Genomic DNA, 18,942 nt, shown 5'->3' on the forward strand with positions numbered 1-18,942 from the left:
GCGAACCTAAAGGTCAGCGGTTCGAAACTACCAGCTGCTCCGCGGGAGAAAGATGAGGCTTTCTACTCCCGTAAGGATTTACACCCTCGGAAACCCTGTATAGGGTCGCTATGGGTCAGAACCGACTCGACGGCACGTAACAACAACAAACAACAAAGGATATAGAGACCAAACACATGTTCATGTTTGCCAGCTTTAGGCAGTATATACTGAGAGAGACCTGAAACATTAATAATGGATTGGTTCTTGTCAATAAAATTACTAAGTCAAAATCCTAAGGCACTAAAGTTGCACTGGGCTCATTCCTTTCTTCTATTTAGTTACCAAAGACAGAAAATATTGGCTCCACCCTTTAATAAACAATCTCCCCAAACACTTTATCTATCAAGATTTTGCACATAATAGCATAAAATAAATTAAACACAAAAAAGTGCTTAACAGTAAATCATTTCATTCTCTTTTTTATGAAACTTCATATCATGTGACAGATTATTTAGGAAGACAGACTTTCAGAAATAAAATAGAAATAGAAGAAGAGGTTCATTTCACCTTCACATGGTGTCTTTCTCATGCAGAGTTCAGATTTCCACATTTGTATCCCTTTTAAGGATTTGATATGCAGGAAAAGAAGAAAGGATGATGGTAAACATTTCATCTTAGAGACACCTACAGACCACCAGATTCCAAACTGAAGAGTGGTCTAATGCTTACCTTTTACTGAAGTGTTAGGTGGAGGGCCTTCCATTCTCAAGTTCCACGGAGGGTCCCCTTGGTTAGCAAAGTCCCTCATTTTCAGATAGCTAATTGTAAGTCTAATGATGGAGGCCTTGTCAAGCTGGCTGGTGATGGCTGCAGGAAGTGGCAACAACTTGGCCAATTCATAGAACTCAAAATTTTCTTTTCCCCGGCGGGAGCGAGCAGCATCTCGGGATTTCTCCTTTCTCAAGGCTTGTAAGCTGAAATCAAAGAATGGAAAAGTGCTGTTTAGAAGATGGGATTCTGCCATCAGACAAAAGCTACTTTAGTTTCATTTCCGTTTTTAATAGCATGGACCTATCAAAAGCTTCAAATTTCGAGAGCATTAAAAAAAGAACTCTAAACAACATCCACTAAAATCATAAATTTTCACTCAGGCCTTATATCCCATAAACTCAAGTTCAGTGAGTAAAAATTAGGGCTTTTCTTGTTAGGTTTATTTTTTCCAATTTTCCATGCATTGAGATACATTCACTGAATCCAAGACATAAGGTTTATAAGTGATTCTTGATGCTGTCAGCTATAAGCAATTTAAAAGATTGGGCTTGTTTTCATACATACACTTTCAAGCCAATGATCCTGTTCATTTAACTTTCATCACCATGGGATCTTAAAACATCAAAAGGACACATTTAAAAAAAATAGATTTCCATATTCATCTTGGTGAACAAAGGTTAAACATGAACACAATTCATTCTGACAGAATCAACAAATATATTGTCTATGTGTTTCCAGCCCTGAGGAAGGATAAAGACCTTCAGTCACATAAAGAAAACATCATAGTGAAAATGAAGATTTCAATGTAACTATGTCGATACTGGGCTGACAAATAGTTATTTACCAATGGACGTTCATTGGAAGATGAATAGATTCCATTAGATACTAGAGAATAAAATATATTTCTCAAAAAGTCAAACTTAAGGATAATATAAATTTAATGTTGAATGATAAAACCTTGTATGGGTTATTAAAATTTATAAATATTATAGACATATTACTTCACAGATGAGACAACAGGTGGAATCCAGCACTTTCCTTTAAGTATTCATGTGCATTTCTGTTTGAAGTATGCTCACATTGCTGTGGGCAGAAGTTGCCACAACTGCAGTTGTGTGTGAGCATCTGACAGGAGAATTCCACCCACTCTGAACTGTTCTGTTTTGTCTCTGACAATAAATTCAAAATCAGACATTGATGACAAGTAATTGGGTAGTATTCACAGTATCAACATGCTATTAAAATCATTTATATGTGTCTATTTTATTGAAGGAGCGCTGAAGGCATTTTCATTCATTGTATCTGGCATTCTTGTTACCATTGTAAAACAATAAGAGAGCAAGAAACAAGAAAGGATGCATGCACAGCAGAATAGAATGGGGTTGCCAATATGACTGCCTTCTGTACTAGTTAGTACAATATGTAGAATAATATTCCATATTCCATATAGCATACTTGACATTTTCCAGAGTGGAAACATTATATTCACAGATGACTCCCCAAATATTTGGCCTGATACTTACATAATTTAAGTAATGCTGTCAGACTCAGGTCAGTTACTCACTAAGCTAATAGCAAAACACATTTCATTTTTACTCTATCAAAAAATATTCTGTATTATCTAGTTAATGTGTTTCTCAAAAGCAGATCAGTTAATATTATTTTCAGAGTCACAGCAGTGTCAGGTGACAAACCTTTGTCCCTTGATGTGTCTCAGGTCATAACCTCTAGCAGACACATTGCAAATTTACAAGGAAAAGCTATGTTAAGCCACATAGTCCCCAATATCTTGGCCAGCCTCCATTCAATTATATAAATGCTAAGTGTTAGATTGTTGAAAGCTATGTAAATAAAGTGAGAGAGATCTTAAAATCTGACAAAGAATAATATGTACAACCAGGATCAATCATAACATCTTAGGATAAAAGAATGATGCACACTCCTCACTGTATTTAATAAAAGCAATCCATCTAACCCCATTTGAGTCAGCTGTGCCAAAAGGGCTATGTGTTTTGATATGTTTCCTCTACCACTTGTATGTAGGGAAGGTGCACTGGTTCAAGTTCAGTGCGTTGCTCTCTTTGTGTTCTTGTAATTGAATACTGCTTCAGAAGGTGGACTAAAAGTACTTTTGTATGTGTTTGTTTTCATACTGTAAATGACTATGATGGAGCTTTAGATCAGGGGTCACACACTCAGGGGCCTTCAGGGTTCAGGCAGTGGATATAAATGAATAACAAGGTCTGCGGAGACTGTGGGCACTAGAGGACACTACCACACACTTGGAGACTGGCTGCTGCCTTTGGGAAGACATGCCTGATATTTTCAGATCTTTTCTTCTTTGTAGAAAACAAAACCTAAATTTTTATAAGCCAGTTCCCAGTTTTAACATATTAACTACTTTTTTAAATGCTTAAGGTGAGCTTGTTTCTGTTTTTAAGTGCTATTGAGTTGGCTCTGACTCATAGTCACCATGTATAGGGTTTCCAAGGAGGAGCTGGTGGGTCTGAACCAAAGCCCTGTCAAACTAACCTTGTGGTACAGTGCTTATCCTACAGTACCATACCAGCAAGTCAAATAAAATATGTTTCTGGTCTAAAATGAATCAAAATTCACAAAGTCTAAACTCACTGTCCTGGAGTCGATCCCAACTCATAGCAATGCTATCTAAGGTTTTCTCAACTGTAAATCTTTAAGGAAACAGATAGCCTCACCTTTCTCCCATGAAGAGGATGGTGGGTTTGAAACGCAGACCTTGCAGTCAGTAGTCAAGCGTTTAACCTACAGTGCCACCAAGGCTACTTAAAATGGACCAAGGACCACTTTACAACTAGGTAGCAAGTGGAGAGGACAACTTTGAAGGTGCTTTTACATGGGTGTTACACAGAGCATTTCTTTATACAGATCACTGAAATGATCACCAATGAACTCCTTTTTAATCTAATTAATATTTCTATTATTAGTTTCAACTTAAGTGAAGTGTAGGAATAGGCAATTCTTCTGAAATCGGTTATCAGTGGCCAGGCATTTCAATAACATAAACAAAACATTCACCTTTATTGGAGTCAAAGTGCCAGGTGACAGGGACAACCCAAGATTCTCTGAAGGCTAGAGAGATAAGGATGGATTGCCTATTATCATCTCAGGGAAGGAGAGCTAGTAGACATGGATAGCTTTGGTATTCTTGCCTGAACATATGGATGCCTTTGGAATCCTTGCCTGTACTTTCTTTACTAAAATTTAGGCCAAATTTACTTTATGTGTTCATGCCCCACCTCCTTGTTGATTTCTTTCCTCTGCCAGTACCTCTTATTTTTTTTAAAATGCAAACACACACTGTGTTACCCTACTGAAGAAATCTTGGCCATAATTGTAATGGAAAAGTATTTCCCTGACTCCCAAATCACATCATTATCTAGGCACTCTAGGTTCAGAAGACTTGCAGAATGATAGTGCTGGGTCTGTAATAAATAGTAACTGGTTTTGAAGGTTGCAGAATTAAACAGAGTCAATGGATTACAAAGATTGTTGGGATGCTGATATAATAAATAAAACTAAGACAATGGCCCAGCTTGTAGATCCGTGCTTTGCCTGCCTCTGTGAAATAAAGCATTTATAAGCAATTCTAAAATGGAATTAATGACTACATTAAAATCCAAAATAAACTTTATATTTCTTAATTTTGCTCTGCACCCAAAAAAAAAGTGGTTGCACTTCTGAAATATTAAAGAAAATGAATTGTTAGTTCACGAGTAAAATGCTACAGTGCTGATCTCTGCCATTTAAAATATGATTCAGATCCACAATAAGTTACCTCCCTCCCACTGCCCTGAACTACTCCACTTAGATTCAGAACAGAAAGGAAAAGATGCTGTTTGAGAATCCTCAGATAGTCAAAATTTCAATTATATTTGATGCCTACCATTAGCACCATTACCACCAGTTATGACGAACACCAACAAAAACAGTAACAATAAAATCAAGACTTTTAAAAGATACACTTACACATGTATGCATAATTATCTGGAAGATAATGTACAGAAATGCATTCTACTGGAAGGCAGTACATGCTTTTCAGATTTTCAAAAGTTGTCTAGAATGCCAACTCAAAAGTATATAATGGCTCTTTAGAATTTCCTGTTATAATGTCTATTAAGTTAGATTTTACTATCTTTTTGTCATTGCTGTTGTCAGAATTAACTTATCCTAAAGAAGTATCCCTGCCTTAAGAAATATTAAATGTATGTTTCTAGTCAACACTGACACTATTCTCACCGTTGTTAAATATTTACATTAAGTAATATTTTAATTCTTCCTCCAAAAAGTAATGACTTGTAACAAAAATGTAAGGAGAGTGCTTTGCTGTTTTTCTTAAATGCAGTCAAGTCAGTTCCGACTCATAGCAACCCTGTAGAGAGTTTCTGAGGAGTCACTGGTGGGTTTGAACCACCGACCTTGCTGTTAGTAGTCCAATGCTCATCTTATACTGCCACACCAGGAGTCTATGTGCTTGATAGAATGTTAACTACTTTCTTTGGACACTCTCATTCAAATATGTTGTACTTCAAAAGTGGTACATCTTGTGGGGCTAGTCTTGGTGATGGAGTTAGAAGACCCACCCTGGCCATTTGCAGGCTTTGTGACCCTAAGTCATAAACTGGAACCTCAGTTATATCATACGTAATTTGAGGATGGCAAATAATGTTTATTTCGTAAATATCTGAAATCCTTGAAATGGCTCATGTGATCATTTTCATGGCATTACGTAGTAAGCTATGAAGCAGTAAACTCTTAGGACAATTCTAGATTTTCACAACTAAGTTTGTAAATTCTAAATGAGGTACAGTATACATCACAGTTTAAACAATTTTTTAAGTCAAAAGAATTTTAAGAAGTTGGAAAGACTTAGGAATTCCCTGAATATAATTAATCTATTCTTAAAACTCCTTGAAAGTATAGAGTCAGGAATGTGGACTCTGGAAGCAGACTGGGTATTCACATCCTCCTACAGTCACTTAGCTGGGCACCACTGAGTAGATCTGGCAATCTCTTTAGGCCTCAATTTCCTAATGTGTAGAGTAGGCACGAGATACCTACTTCATGATGCACCTACTTCAAGTGCTTGCTGCCATTGTTGTTTAGTGCTGTCGAGTTGGTTCCAAACCATAGCAACCCTGCATACTATTTCCAAGGAGCAACTGGTAAGTTTGAACTGACAACCTTGCAGCTCAAACTGACCTTATAGTTGAGTGCTTATCTTACAGCCATCAAATCGGTTCTGACTCTTAGTGATCCTATGCACAACAAACACAACAAAACACTGCCCAATCCTGCACCATAATATTGCAAACATCATATATATATATAAGCATTAACAATCATTATCATCCTTGTAAGACTTAGCCAGGAACAAATGTTCAACTGTTTTAACCTTTATATCACTATGATGATCACCCTTACTGTACTGGTAAGCGTTGTCAAGTCACTTCCAACTATTAGTGGCCTTGGATACTGTTTCCAAGGAACATGTAGTGGGTTTGAACCACCAGCTTTGCAGTTAACAGTCCAGTGCTTATTCTACAGCACTACACCAGGATCCACTTCACCGCAGTTCTTTGTAATTGTTTACTCCTAGCTCCCTTTCTATCATCTTTACTGTTTCTACTCTAGTTTCAGATTCTAAAGTTCTAACATCTGCTTGTTTTATTCATTGTCCTTTCAAACTCCTTTCCTTACTAACACTGTGACATTCACTTTGTTGTTGTTGTTGTTGTGTATCATATAGTATATTTCAACTCACAGTGACCCTATATGAAAGAACAGAACTGCCACATAAGGGTTTCCTAGGGTGCAGTCTTTATAGGGGGAGATTGTTAGGTCTTTTGAATCCAGTAGGAACCACTAGTGGGTACAAACAGCGGACTTTTTGGTTGGTTGCTGAGCACATTAACCACTGTGCCACCAGGGCTCTTTTATGCTCACTTCAGTGCATTTAAATCTCAATGTGGTGACAGCAGAAATCAACCTAAGAGAAATAAAAGATGCTACTTATGCTTGGGGATAACGCTTAAACTACTTATTTATTGAATTCCTCCCATGTTCTCTCAAACCATCATGATCACGTCCTTAAACCTCTGGCTGAAGCCTTTTATAGGGTGTCTTCCCTATTAGCAGAGAATAAAGACAAAGAGCATGGATTCTGCAGCCAGACTGCCTGGTTTTAAATCCTGGTTATACCACTTACTAGTTATGTCAAATTGAGCAAGTCATTTAACTCCAATTGTCTAGGTTTTCTTCTTCTGTGAAATGGGATGATAAGCTATCTCCCTCATAAGTTGTTCATAAAATTAAACTAAAATAGCTATTATTTGTAAAATGTATAAGAAGGTGCTTGGAGCACAGCCATACTGTACGAGATTTTGTGAAATGAAAACCTAAGTTGACTTCACACACTGACTATTCTATACTTTTAGGTCCACAATAAAAATGATCATTCAAAACACATACTAATATATACAATGTTCTCACCAATATGCTTCCTACTCACTGGTTCTAATACATCACATTGTGCACTCAAATAAAACACAACTTATTTTCCACAGAGATATTGATTTTTCTTTCTATCATAATCATTACGCTATGGTTGTTGTTGAGTATATCAGAGTTTGTTATAATTTTAAATATAGTTTTGTTGATAAAGGCTTATTACTGTTATTGTTGTTGGTAAGTGTCATCAAGTCGGTTCCAACTCATAGTGACCCTGTATAGGTTTTTATAGGCTGTAAACTTTTGCAGGAGCAGGAAGCCTCATTTTTCTCCTACAGAGCTGCTGATGGGTTCAAACCACCAATCTTGTTATTGGCAGTCCAGTGCTTACACTAAAGAGCTATCATGCTCCTCATAAAACCTTTTTGTCATTGTTGTTAAGTGCCATCGCATTGTTTCTGATTAATAGCAACCCTGTACAGGGTTTCCAATACCAGCTGGTGGGTTTGAACCACTGACTTAATAGTGAGCAGTCCAATGCTTACTCTAAAGGCCACACCAGATTCCATAATCCATATACATAAATGATTTTCCTTGCTGCATATGAAAGCTATCCATTTCTTTACAGTAAAGTGGGGGACAAATTGCATTCAATTGTAAAACAAGCAGTTAGTCTTAAATGTAAAAATGAACATCTAAGTAGCTGTTAAGGGTATGGATTATTCATTCAAGAATATTTTTTAAAATTCTATGGAAGACTTTAAAATGGTAATGATAATTATTAGTCAGAATGAACATAGGTGTGCTACTGGCAGGAAAATGATCTTTCAAAATATCTTCCAAAATGTCACAAATATTCAAGTTTTCCTTGTGCTAAAGCAAGCCCCAGAGTCAGGACCATGGAGAGCAACTGGTGCTTTAGAAGGCAAGGGAGTGAGGTAGAAGCAGAGACCCTTCTCAGCAGGGGCAAAAATCAAGACAAGCTTCAAAATCAACCAAAATTGAGAAAAATATAATTACCAAAAAAAAACAAAAAGTAAAGAATGAATACTACCACTATCACCTAGCCAATGTTAATAAATTGACTCCAGATTTGTAGTCTCGCTGAAGCTTCCAAGGAGGAGAATGAGGGTATCAATTGTTTACAGGGCCACTTGTCCACTTTGAGAAAAAATAGATACTTTTCTTCTGGATCACTCAATAGAAAGTGGAAAAGTTATCCTTTGTGGCTAACTAAAATTAAGTTTTCCATATTGACGACTCTGGCTCCCTACTTCAGAGAAATGTCTATAATGATTATGAAAAGAACTGGTCTATAGGATGTCAAAGAGCAAAAATATAATAATTGTCACATGTTGTTGTGAAATGCCGTCAAGTCAGTTCCAAACCATAGCAACCCTGTATAGGGTTTCCAAGGAACAGCTGGTGAGCTTGAACCGCCAATCTTGCAGTTCAAACAGCTTTGCAGCCTGGCGCATTAACCCACAGCGCCACACCAGGACTAGTAATCTAACTTAAGAAAACATTTTTTTTTCTCCCCAATGATTTTTTCAAAGCAAGGTTTTTATTATTGTATTTATGGAATTACTTCTGGTATTGATACCAACAACAGATCCACACAATTTCTACAGGAAAATTGTCTCTAAGCCTTAGTTTACACACAATCATGTAAACGTTTAGGAAACAATACCTAGTCTTTGTAAAAAGAACATGGTAGGTTTGTGGTTACCTAACTGTAAGGGGAAATCACTTCAAATTTTACCTTTTTAAAGTACTTCTAAGAAGCCAGGTAGGCAGAGTTTTGTGGATTTTTCCCACTTATTTTGCTTAGGAGAATCCAACACTACAGACTTCTACTATTTATCAATTAATTTGGCATGCTGGCTCAAAGGAAGGTCAACCTGTATTAAAAATGCAGCCATCAAAAATTCATCAAAGGATTCAGCATTTTAACTCATGGACCTTTGAACACCTGCATACTTGTTCGATCTCTGGTCACAGTTAACGGTGAAATCTATAGTTACTCCAGTACCTACACATGCCCTGACATGAGCTGAATGAGGAGGTTTCCCGGGGGGGAAACGCAGTAAGGATTCTATAAGCAGTCCTTGCGATTCCTTCATTACATTCAGTGAAATGCGTACTACACATTGAATACACTCAAAGTTCAAAGTCAATGTATCGGCCTGCTGCAAAGAAAATACATTTTCTAGATGGCGTTTCTTTGCTCAGTTGTAAAGATGCGCTTTCTTCTAAGACAAATTAGTTAGGAAATGCATCAACAACTAGTAGGATCAGACACAGGGTTGCCCCCTAAAGGTAAGGTTCTATTGCTCTCCAAGCAAAAGTAACAATTTCAGAAACCTTCCTTTAATGCATAAAGGAAGCTGTATAGTATATGCTCCAAGTTAAAACTGGAATCTTCAAGTTCAAGGTAAGAACTCTGCTGCTTAACTAATGCACTGCTCATAGCTGTCATCATTAATTTATGTTAGCCTCTGTAAACATCAAGAGTATAATAGGCCAATTTCACAACTAAATATAGATGCACATTTTGCCCTTATATAAATGGCAGATTGCTGCTGTAGATCATCACTACAGTAACACGTCAGTAAAGATGCACTGTTCGATGGTCTGATGCTCACACAATATATAAAACCTGTTGTAATGGTTGTTTGGAAGCAAAGTGTAACATAGCAGCAAAATTTCATTTGTTCCACAAACTCAGGATATATTAAGCTTGGCTGACAAAGACTGTTTGATGTGTTAAGTCAGTTTGACCTTCATTCTTGCTTTATTTTTCTCATTTAACATGTGAAATGACCATTATTTTTGCCCATGTAAGAAAATATCATGAAATTGATTCCTCAAAAATATGTGTCAGAAGCGTATCAGCAACTGCTGACACTTGATAAAGTATCAAAATCAAGATGCATCTTTAAGAATTTACACTAACATATTCTGATTGAATAATCATGACCCATATTTGACTTTTTGGGGGGAAAAGATCAAAGAGTAATTAAAGTCATTCAACTGAATGCCCTTCCCTCATCTTTACAAAATGCCTTGTAGATGTTTGAACTAATAATTAAGTTAATTGGTTTTAGCCGCTGGCATTTGTGTTGTTAACCCTTTAAATACAAGGAATTAATTCGAGAATGAGTCATTAGAATAGTAATAAACAAAGTGTTCACCTTGATTCAGATAACCCTTGAATGAACCACAGCAAAATCAAACTATTCATTGTATACTTTGGTATCTACCAAAAGCCTCATGAAACAAAGTGTTTTGTTCTCCGATTTCCCCCAGAACTTTAAGCTGTACAACTGGCTGCTTCATAATAATGGAAATACTGCGGCTTTACCTAGTAATTTCTCTCCACCCAATAAATAGCACTTTACCTCGGAGCAACTTGTATATTTCACACCTTAAATTTCTATTTACCAAATCAGCTAATCACTTCACAATTGAACTCAGAACAAAAAAAAAAAAAAAAAAAAAATTATCAATTAAAGTGGTTGAAACTCCTGCAAATTATCATTTAGGAATGAAGTAATTGCTTTCATCAGGGCAGAAAAGCCCGCCAGAACAGAAATGTCACTTTAGATTAGTGTTCTCACTCCTGAAGCTAAGGATGACACAGCTGATATAAGACTAAATGCCAAGACCAATCAATTGCTTTTGTGGCTCTGCTCTGAGCTGCTGTAAAAGGGGCCATTTTCTAGGATCTACTCTTCATTATAGTAAATGCTATCTCCTTGGTAACATAATTCCATTTCTCATAAATTCTGTCTGAGAGCATTGTCCTAACAATGGATGTTTGTGGAAAAGAATGCTGTTGGTTTAATGCACAGAATTAAGTGTAAATGGCTGTCAAACTGCTATAGTTTACTAGTTCTTAAACGTAAATTGAAGTCTTATACATTAAAAGGAATTCTTGGGGAGAAATGAATGTCCGGAACAAGGGTAAGATATTTTATTTGAAGGTTTTATGCCACTGGTTTAGAATTCCGACTCTTCTAGTATTTATCTGTCCTGTACATAAAAACAGGCAGCTCACACCAGAGGTGGGTGAACACTTCACTTACTTTCTCAGCAGTGTAGTTTTAAAATGTGAAGCCTCCAAAGCAAATACAGACTCATTAGGCAACTGCATGCAATTTGTGAATAGCCACAACTGTTTTGTTTTGTTTTTTTCTTTTAAAAAAAAGCAAAAAAAAAAAAAAAACCCAGAAAGAAAGAAAAATAGTGTTCTTTGAGCTGAGTCTTTCCTGGAAAGCATCCAGATCTTAATTTGTATTATTCATCCCCCTGAAGTTACAAGAATCTGGGTTGTGGGCTCCAATTAAAAGGAAATTGAAGAAGCTAATATGGTGAGAAAGCAGCAACCCCCCTGCACTGTTGTCTTCAGGTCTGAAGTTTAGAAAGAGATTCAGGATCACGGGCCTTTGCCTGACATGGGATACAGGCTTTCTTATCCTGGTGAGCACACATGTGTAACTTCCATTAACAGTAACAGGAGTCGTGAGCACACATTGAGAGGAGAGTCAGAGCATCTCTGTTGAAAAGCAAACTGAGAGGGAATGGTGGGTACCCTGCGACAGCAGGACTTTTTACTGACCATCCAAAAGGAGTTGCTAGAATTTCTACCACTCCAAGGAAGGACAGCACTAATTTTCATAACATCAAAAACAGAAGAGTACATATGTTGTTTCTTTTTGAGATCATTTAGTATCACCAAAGAACTGGAAGGAGCCTAACATAATAATAATAAAGGCTACCATATTTGAATATTGATGAAATTTCAGCAAAGCTATAAGTGTTTAACATGTGTCATTTCATTCAACATCAGCAATTAGGAAAAAGAAAAGCAACTACATGCTGTAGACAATAGATGCTATTATTTTCCTCTGCTATTTTAGGAGTCACTTATGGTGTTGTAGGATAAGGACCGTGGTTCAAACCCATCAGATGCTTCTTGGAAACCCTATATGGGACGCTGTGAGTTAGAACTGACTCAATGGCACTAACAACAACAACATGGATTTTAGGAACCCTGGTGGTGTAATGTTAAAGTATTTACTTACTAACAGTCGCTCAGCAGGAGAAAGATGTGGCAAGCTGCTTTTGTAAATATTTGCAGCCTTGGGAACCTCATGGGGAAGTTCTACTCTGTCCTATCCGTCATCATGAGTCAAAATCAACTCACAGCAATGGGACACTGGTTTTGTAGTCTTCCCTGCATCTCCCCCCACAATCCTTCACATCCATCACCCAAAACTGGGATTTCCATGTCTCAGGGAGATATTTCTTTGGATGCCGGGATTTAGAACTAAAAGCAAGATGTTGTTGTTGTTGTTGTTAAGTGCCGTTGAGTCAGTTCTGACCCATAGCAAGATAATCTTGGGCAAACCAGAACAGTTGGCTACCCTAGAAGAAATGACTGTTTCCATCTCACAAGTAAGAAAAGCAAAGCACCGAGAAATGAACTAATTTGTCCAGGGTTACTTATGACTGGAGATGGAATTTGCACCTTGGCAAGATGACTCTAACGTCAGTGGTTATCACAACTATACATGGCTCCTATAGAACATAAAGTCCTCATAATTACTTTCTTATTATGTTTGTATGATTAGTAAGTCATTGATAAAGCTTTATTTGAAGTACAAGCACCCCATATAAGTTCCACAGAAACTGTTATGAAATCATTAATTCCTTAATGAAATGTCCAATAAAACCCATATTTTTCAGGCTTATAAACACCTTCCAATTTCGAGCAGACAGATTGGCTGTTAATTGCCACAAGTCCCATACGAAATTGCTATGGAATTTAAATTCAAATGACCTCTTCTCGAGAGAAAATTCAGTTTTTCTTTTAGTTTTCTTCAAGTGTGATTTCAAACACTTTTGAGTGCAAAACTAAGTGGGAGAAAGCTTTTGAAAACTTTCAAGCTTGATATGATGTACTTGGAAAGGAGAACGCATGCTTTGACAAGTTTAAAGATCTCTAGAGAACATGAAAGTTACAGTCATGTGGGCACTGCAAACATAGCACATGCTTTTACTTGACATCATTGTACTATAGCTCTCTGCACTTCTCTGTGAAATAGAGATAGTTAAGAAAAATGGTTACCCTTTCTTTAAACACTACAACTAAGAATACAAGATCATTAGTCTCAAGAAAATGTATACTACATCTCTCACCTATTAGACTGCTTTAAGACATAGCTTCACTTTATCTTTTATCAAAATACCAAAAACAGTACAAAACTGCTGGGGGAGAAGACTAGGACTATTTTTCTTTAAAATGTTTTGGCAAATATATATTCCAAAGGCTTAAAAATGTGTCTACCTTTGGCCCAAGCTGACTTCTAGAAAATTATTTTAAAAATAATAATCAAGGATGTAAATAAACATATAGCAATGACAAAAAGTTCTCTGACTCCTTTATAAATAAACTTTAGAAACAAATTATGAAATATTCTCAAGATACTGACCAAAATGTTGAAAAGATCTCAATGGCTAGAGTCATGCCTCAATCTGATACTTTATAAAGACGCTTTTACGAAACCCTATACAGAATCACCATGAGTCAGAACCCATCTGAAGACGCTTAACAACAACATAGTGCGATAACATAGAAAATTCCAGTTTGTTTCTAGACTTCATTACTTATTGGAGAAACAACTCCATGGACTCCCACATTCTTTTAAAAACCTTGACAGGGTCTTAATCGTCTGTTATGACTTGAATTATGTTCCCCAAAGTATGTGTTGTAAATCCTAACTTCCATGCCTGTGGTTTAAATAATTCCATTTGGGAGAGTGCTGCCTTTGTTGTGTTAATGAGGCAGTGTGGGATGTATCTTGAGTCCATCACTTATGAGAGATATAAAAGAGATTAAACAATCCAGCAAAGTAGAGATGGGGGAAGAGAGAAGCCAAGCCACATGAAGATCAACCAGGAGCAGAAACTCAGAAGAAACACAAGACCTTCCTCAGAAGCTGACAGAGAGAAAGACTTTCCCTAGAGTTGGCACTCTGAATTTGGACTTCCAGTCTCCTAAGCTGCATTCAGGTGCTTTGATCACTATTTCAACTGGGAAATTTCAGTTCAGTGTTCTCTTTGTAAAGCTTCTACATAAGGATCACTTCCACACTGTGACAAAACAACAGGAGATGGAAGAGGGTACAACACAATCAGTATTAGAAACCTGCTTTGGTGTACGCAGTTTGAGTTTCATAAGGAATACAATGAGATTGAAGTTCAGAAAATCCCCCATCTCTTTCTAAAGCTTTTTGGTCATCCAAGCAACATCTAAAATGAGGGAAACATTATTAAAACCAAAGCTTCTATGATAGCAACAGGCTTTCCCAGTCAATTAGAAAATAGCAAAAAAACACTTACTTTTAAGGAAAGGTATAGCAAGTTCTTAAGTTACTAACGACTTTGGAAGGTTCAGAGAATTGCTTATTTCCTTCAAAAGTTCAACTTTGCTAGCCTGCTACATGACATGGCAAAAGATTAAAAAACTGAAAGTACAATCTGATTCCTCTTTGACTGTGTTTCTGGGCAACAGATTAAGTTAATCCTCTGATTTATTTTCAAAATAATACAGTTGCTGTTTTAATACTATTTCTAAAGCTCTACTATCCTCTGACTTTCCAGCATGGCTGATATGTAACGAACGTAAAATGCTGACCTTACGTTAAAAAGAGCAAGTTTATTTCAACACAAAGATAAAAAGGGGATAGAACCATTTAAAACTCTCATAAAATTCTAACTCTGAGTAGTTACAAATAATTATTTGGAGCCAAATCGAGCTGCCTAATAGGACTATGAACACTTCAGTGTAGAAAACAAATATTTGAAATGTACAAAATTAATAAGGAAAAATAACAAGACTTTTTTGGTTTATTTTATGAGCTTGCAATAATAAAAAAGTCAAGGGTTATGTCATGACATAAGTATACATGAAAATAAAAAGACTCAGTTACCTTGTAAACCGAAAGTCAGCACTGAATTTCCTACTTTAAAAATATTAATTTACCTCCTTCACAGTAACATAAATCCAAACTGTTGATAAAGAGTTCTCAGATGTAGAAACACATGGTAATTTACATGCCAGGTACCAGTGAGTTATGTTCAACTCCTGGAGACTCCACATATGTCAGAGCAGAACTGTGTTCCACAGGGTATTTAAAGGTTGATTTCTGGGGACGCTATTTGCCAGGTCATGCTTCTGAGGTGCCTCTGGGTGAACTCAAACTTCCAAGTTTTCAGTTAGCAGCTGAGTGCATTAGCTGTTTGCACACACAAAAATGCCACGGTATTTTTTAAGTCAATGAAAAGCCATCTCTACTACTCACTGCCACTGAGTCAATTGTGACCATAGCAATCCTATTCAACAGTGTAGAAGTGATCTAGCAGGCTTCCAAGACTGCAAATATTTATGGGAACAGACAGTTTCATCTATGTCCTGAGGAAGGCTTTGTGGGTTTCAATCATCAACCTTGCAGTTATCAACCCAGTCCCTAACCCACAGCACCCTCAGTCAATGTAAAAGGACTGCTTAATTGAAACGGGGCAATGGAAGCCAACAATATTTCAATTGTTGACCTATAACAAAGCCTTTATAAAGTACTTTATTATCTGAATCCATGTTGTTGTTAAATGCTGTAGAGCTGATTCTGACTCTAGAGACCCTGTATAGGGTTTCCAAGGAGTGGTTATTGAGTTTGAACCGCTGATCTTGCCGTTCAAAGAGACCTTGTGGTCCAGAACATTATCCTGCAGTGCCACACCAGGACTCCTACAACAGAATCTATAGATCACACAAAAAATATTTTGTGAAGAATATAAAATATATGAGGGGATGAGTCAAGAATTATCCACACTCTGGCTGTAAATTCATTGTAATCAACTTTTAGAAAAGATAAATACATAATTTTTGACATAATCTCCTTGCTTATAAATACACTTTGTCCATCTGTCAACAAGCATTCATATTCCCTTATTAAAAATGTTTTAGGCTGAGCTGTGAGTCAGAAATGCACAGCCATCTTCACTTCATCAGAGGTGAATCTTCATCCTCAAAGGGCTGCTTTCAGGGGACCACGTCAAAGTCCGATGGAACAAAATCAGGACGAAGTATGGGCATTGTCACTGAAGATCACAAGCCCTTGGCTAGCAGTCCTCTGTGTTTAATCTGAAGTTTAGGCTTCAGTTCTTCAGTTAGCATCTCACTGTATGAGCACTGTTGGCTGTTGAACCTTTTTCTGGATAGTGTTCCAACACTGGCCCTTGAAAATCTCAGTAAGCCAAAAGCATCAATTTTCTAGCTGATGGTTGACTTTTGAACTGTTTTTTGGTTGGGGAAGTGAACAGGCATTTTAATATAACCAGGGTACAGATAATTTTTGACCCTCTTTTAATACAGTATACCCCGGACCTAAGAAATCAATCTGTTTCTACACAAAAATAGATAAGCCACCTCCCATGCACGTCACATGAGTTCTTTCTTCCACTCACCAGGTAAGAAGGGTTTTTAGTAATTTTTTTGCCCTCTCTGTTCAAATCCTTTTAATCATTATTCCCAATCACTACTGCCTTGACTAATGTCTCCTCTGCTCCAGGAACATACAGGCTAAAGATTTATTGCCGCATTGTTGATTTGAACCTAGGATAAGACAAGCCAGAAGGACGACTGGAAGGCAATCATGGCCCAAGATGTAAGGGCCCATGACTCAGTGGGATATAAACTGTACCCGCAGATGAGGGAACCATATAATTCTGAGAAAAGAATGTGACAATTCAGATAGATTGATACCTAGAAGGGTATTCGAGTTCTCCCTGTACTGGGGAGGGTAAGGCTGTCTTTCAGAGAAGGATTCTCATTGCCTTCCAGTTCTGCCAATAAAACATATGTTGATTCTCACCTCGTCTCTGATATTGGCTACAGCTGTTGGCTGTCAGACTTTCATCTGGTAACAACCATCTGGTGTGGTGCTCTAGGATCATGCAATGGACTGCAAGGTTGGTTTTAACCAAAAGTTTAGTGGTTCAAACTCATCAGTCACTCCTTGGAAACCCTATAAGGGTCACTATGAGTTGGAAGCAACTCAACCAATGGCACTTAATAACAACAATCTTTTCTCTACATTTCACTTAGTTTTGTTAGAACCTGAATATTTATCTGAAAGGGTTCCTCCACAAAATGTCCCTTTGAGTTTTCAGCCAAGATAACATCACTTAGTCATTAGTTTCACCCCTTCTGAAAAATCACTATTTCCCAACAGTTTACTACAAGATGGTGTTGAGATCAATGAATCGACCCAAAGCAATGGGGCAACTTTGTCACTTTCAAACACACACACACATGTACACCTAAACACACAAGCACATACATCATTGTTGATAGGACATTGAATTATACTTAGGACTATTTCCAATTACTTAACACTTACTAAATTCTTGAGATAGTATTCAAACAATACTAGGGGTCCTGACACTGTAGGATAAGCACTGAACTGCTCACTGAAAATTCGGTGGTTCAACCCCACCAGCTATTGCTCGGAAACCCTATACAGGGTTGCTATGAGTCAGAACCTACTTGCTGGCACATAACAACAAAGTATTAGAAAAAGTCGTTTTATTAAGTGTGCCAGGACATCCCTTCAAAAATCTTTTCTTTATCCATGTCAACCTCATGCTTTTTTCATCAATTTCCTTCTCAGAGAAACATTCAATTTGTTTCATCAAACTAGCAGAAGGATGGGATAAGATAGAGGAAGCCAAGACAAATGGAGATTTCCTAGAAAGCAGAAGCTAAAGAGTCAAGGATCTTTCTCCAGAGCCAATAGAGGGAAAAAGTCGCCCCTAGAGCCTGCACTCTGAATTCAGACTTCAAGCCTCCTAAACAGTGAGAAATTAAATTTGTTAAAACCATCTCCTGGTGGTGGGTCTGTTATAGCAGCACTAGATAACCAAGATAGGCAGACAACAAGGAATGGTGGTAAGTATAGCAAACAGGAGAGTACTTGCCCTGCCTACTATTGTTGCTGTTGTTAAATAGCATGAAGTCATAGCAACCACTTTCTAAGAAGCAGCTAGTGGGTTGAACCATCAACCTTGTGGTGAGCAATCCAGTGCTTATCCTACAGCATGATACTAAGACTCCTGTCCTGTCAATTGGTTGGTTGGTTGTTAGTGTGCTGTTGAGTCAGTTCTGCCTCATTGTGACCCTGTATAGGATTTCCAAGTCTATAAATCCTTACAGGAACAGAAAGCATCTTCTTTCTCCCACTGTCCTGCCAATGTTGTTAAGTGTCATCAAGTCAATTTTGATTCATAGTGACACTGTATAGGGTTTCCAAGTAGCAGCTGGTGGGCTTGAACTACCAAACATGCAACCTGTTAGCAGTTCAGTACTTATTATACGGGACAACACCAGAACTCTGCCCTGCAAATGTAGTTGTTGATAAGTGCCTTCAAGTCAAATCATAGCAACCCTTTATAGAGTTTCCAAGGAGTGGTTGATGAATCTCAGTCGCTGACCTTGCAGTTCAAACCGACCTTCCGGTCCAGTACATTATTCCACAGTACCACACCAGGATTCAGCCTGCCCTGAGAATGATGTTGTTGCTACGTTTCAAGTCAGTTCTGACTCATAGCAACCCTGTGTAGGGTTTCAGAGGACCGACT

The 18,942-nt window shown here is 37.5% G+C and overlaps 1 protein-coding gene across 1 annotated transcript in view; it reads right to left on the reverse strand.

The window, feature by feature from the left end:
• NPAS3 (neuronal PAS domain protein 3) overlaps nucleotides 1-18,942 on the reverse strand; it is a 1,134,041-nt gene that overhangs the window by 904,430 nt on the left and 210,669 nt on the right. Inside the window, exon 4 of the mRNA XM_006835502.1 lies at nucleotides 712-956. Coding sequence (XP_006835565.1) covers nucleotides 712-956 — 245 coding nt within the window. The remainder of the gene's footprint in view (nucleotides 1-711; nucleotides 957-18,942) is intronic.

The sequence above is a fragment of the Chrysochloris asiatica genome, unplaced genomic scaffold, assembly GCF_000296735.1.
Source record: "Chrysochloris asiatica unplaced genomic scaffold, ChrAsi1.0 scaffold00017, whole genome shotgun sequence".
Taxonomy (NCBI): Eukaryota; Metazoa; Chordata; class Mammalia; order Afrosoricida; family Chrysochloridae; genus Chrysochloris; species Chrysochloris asiatica.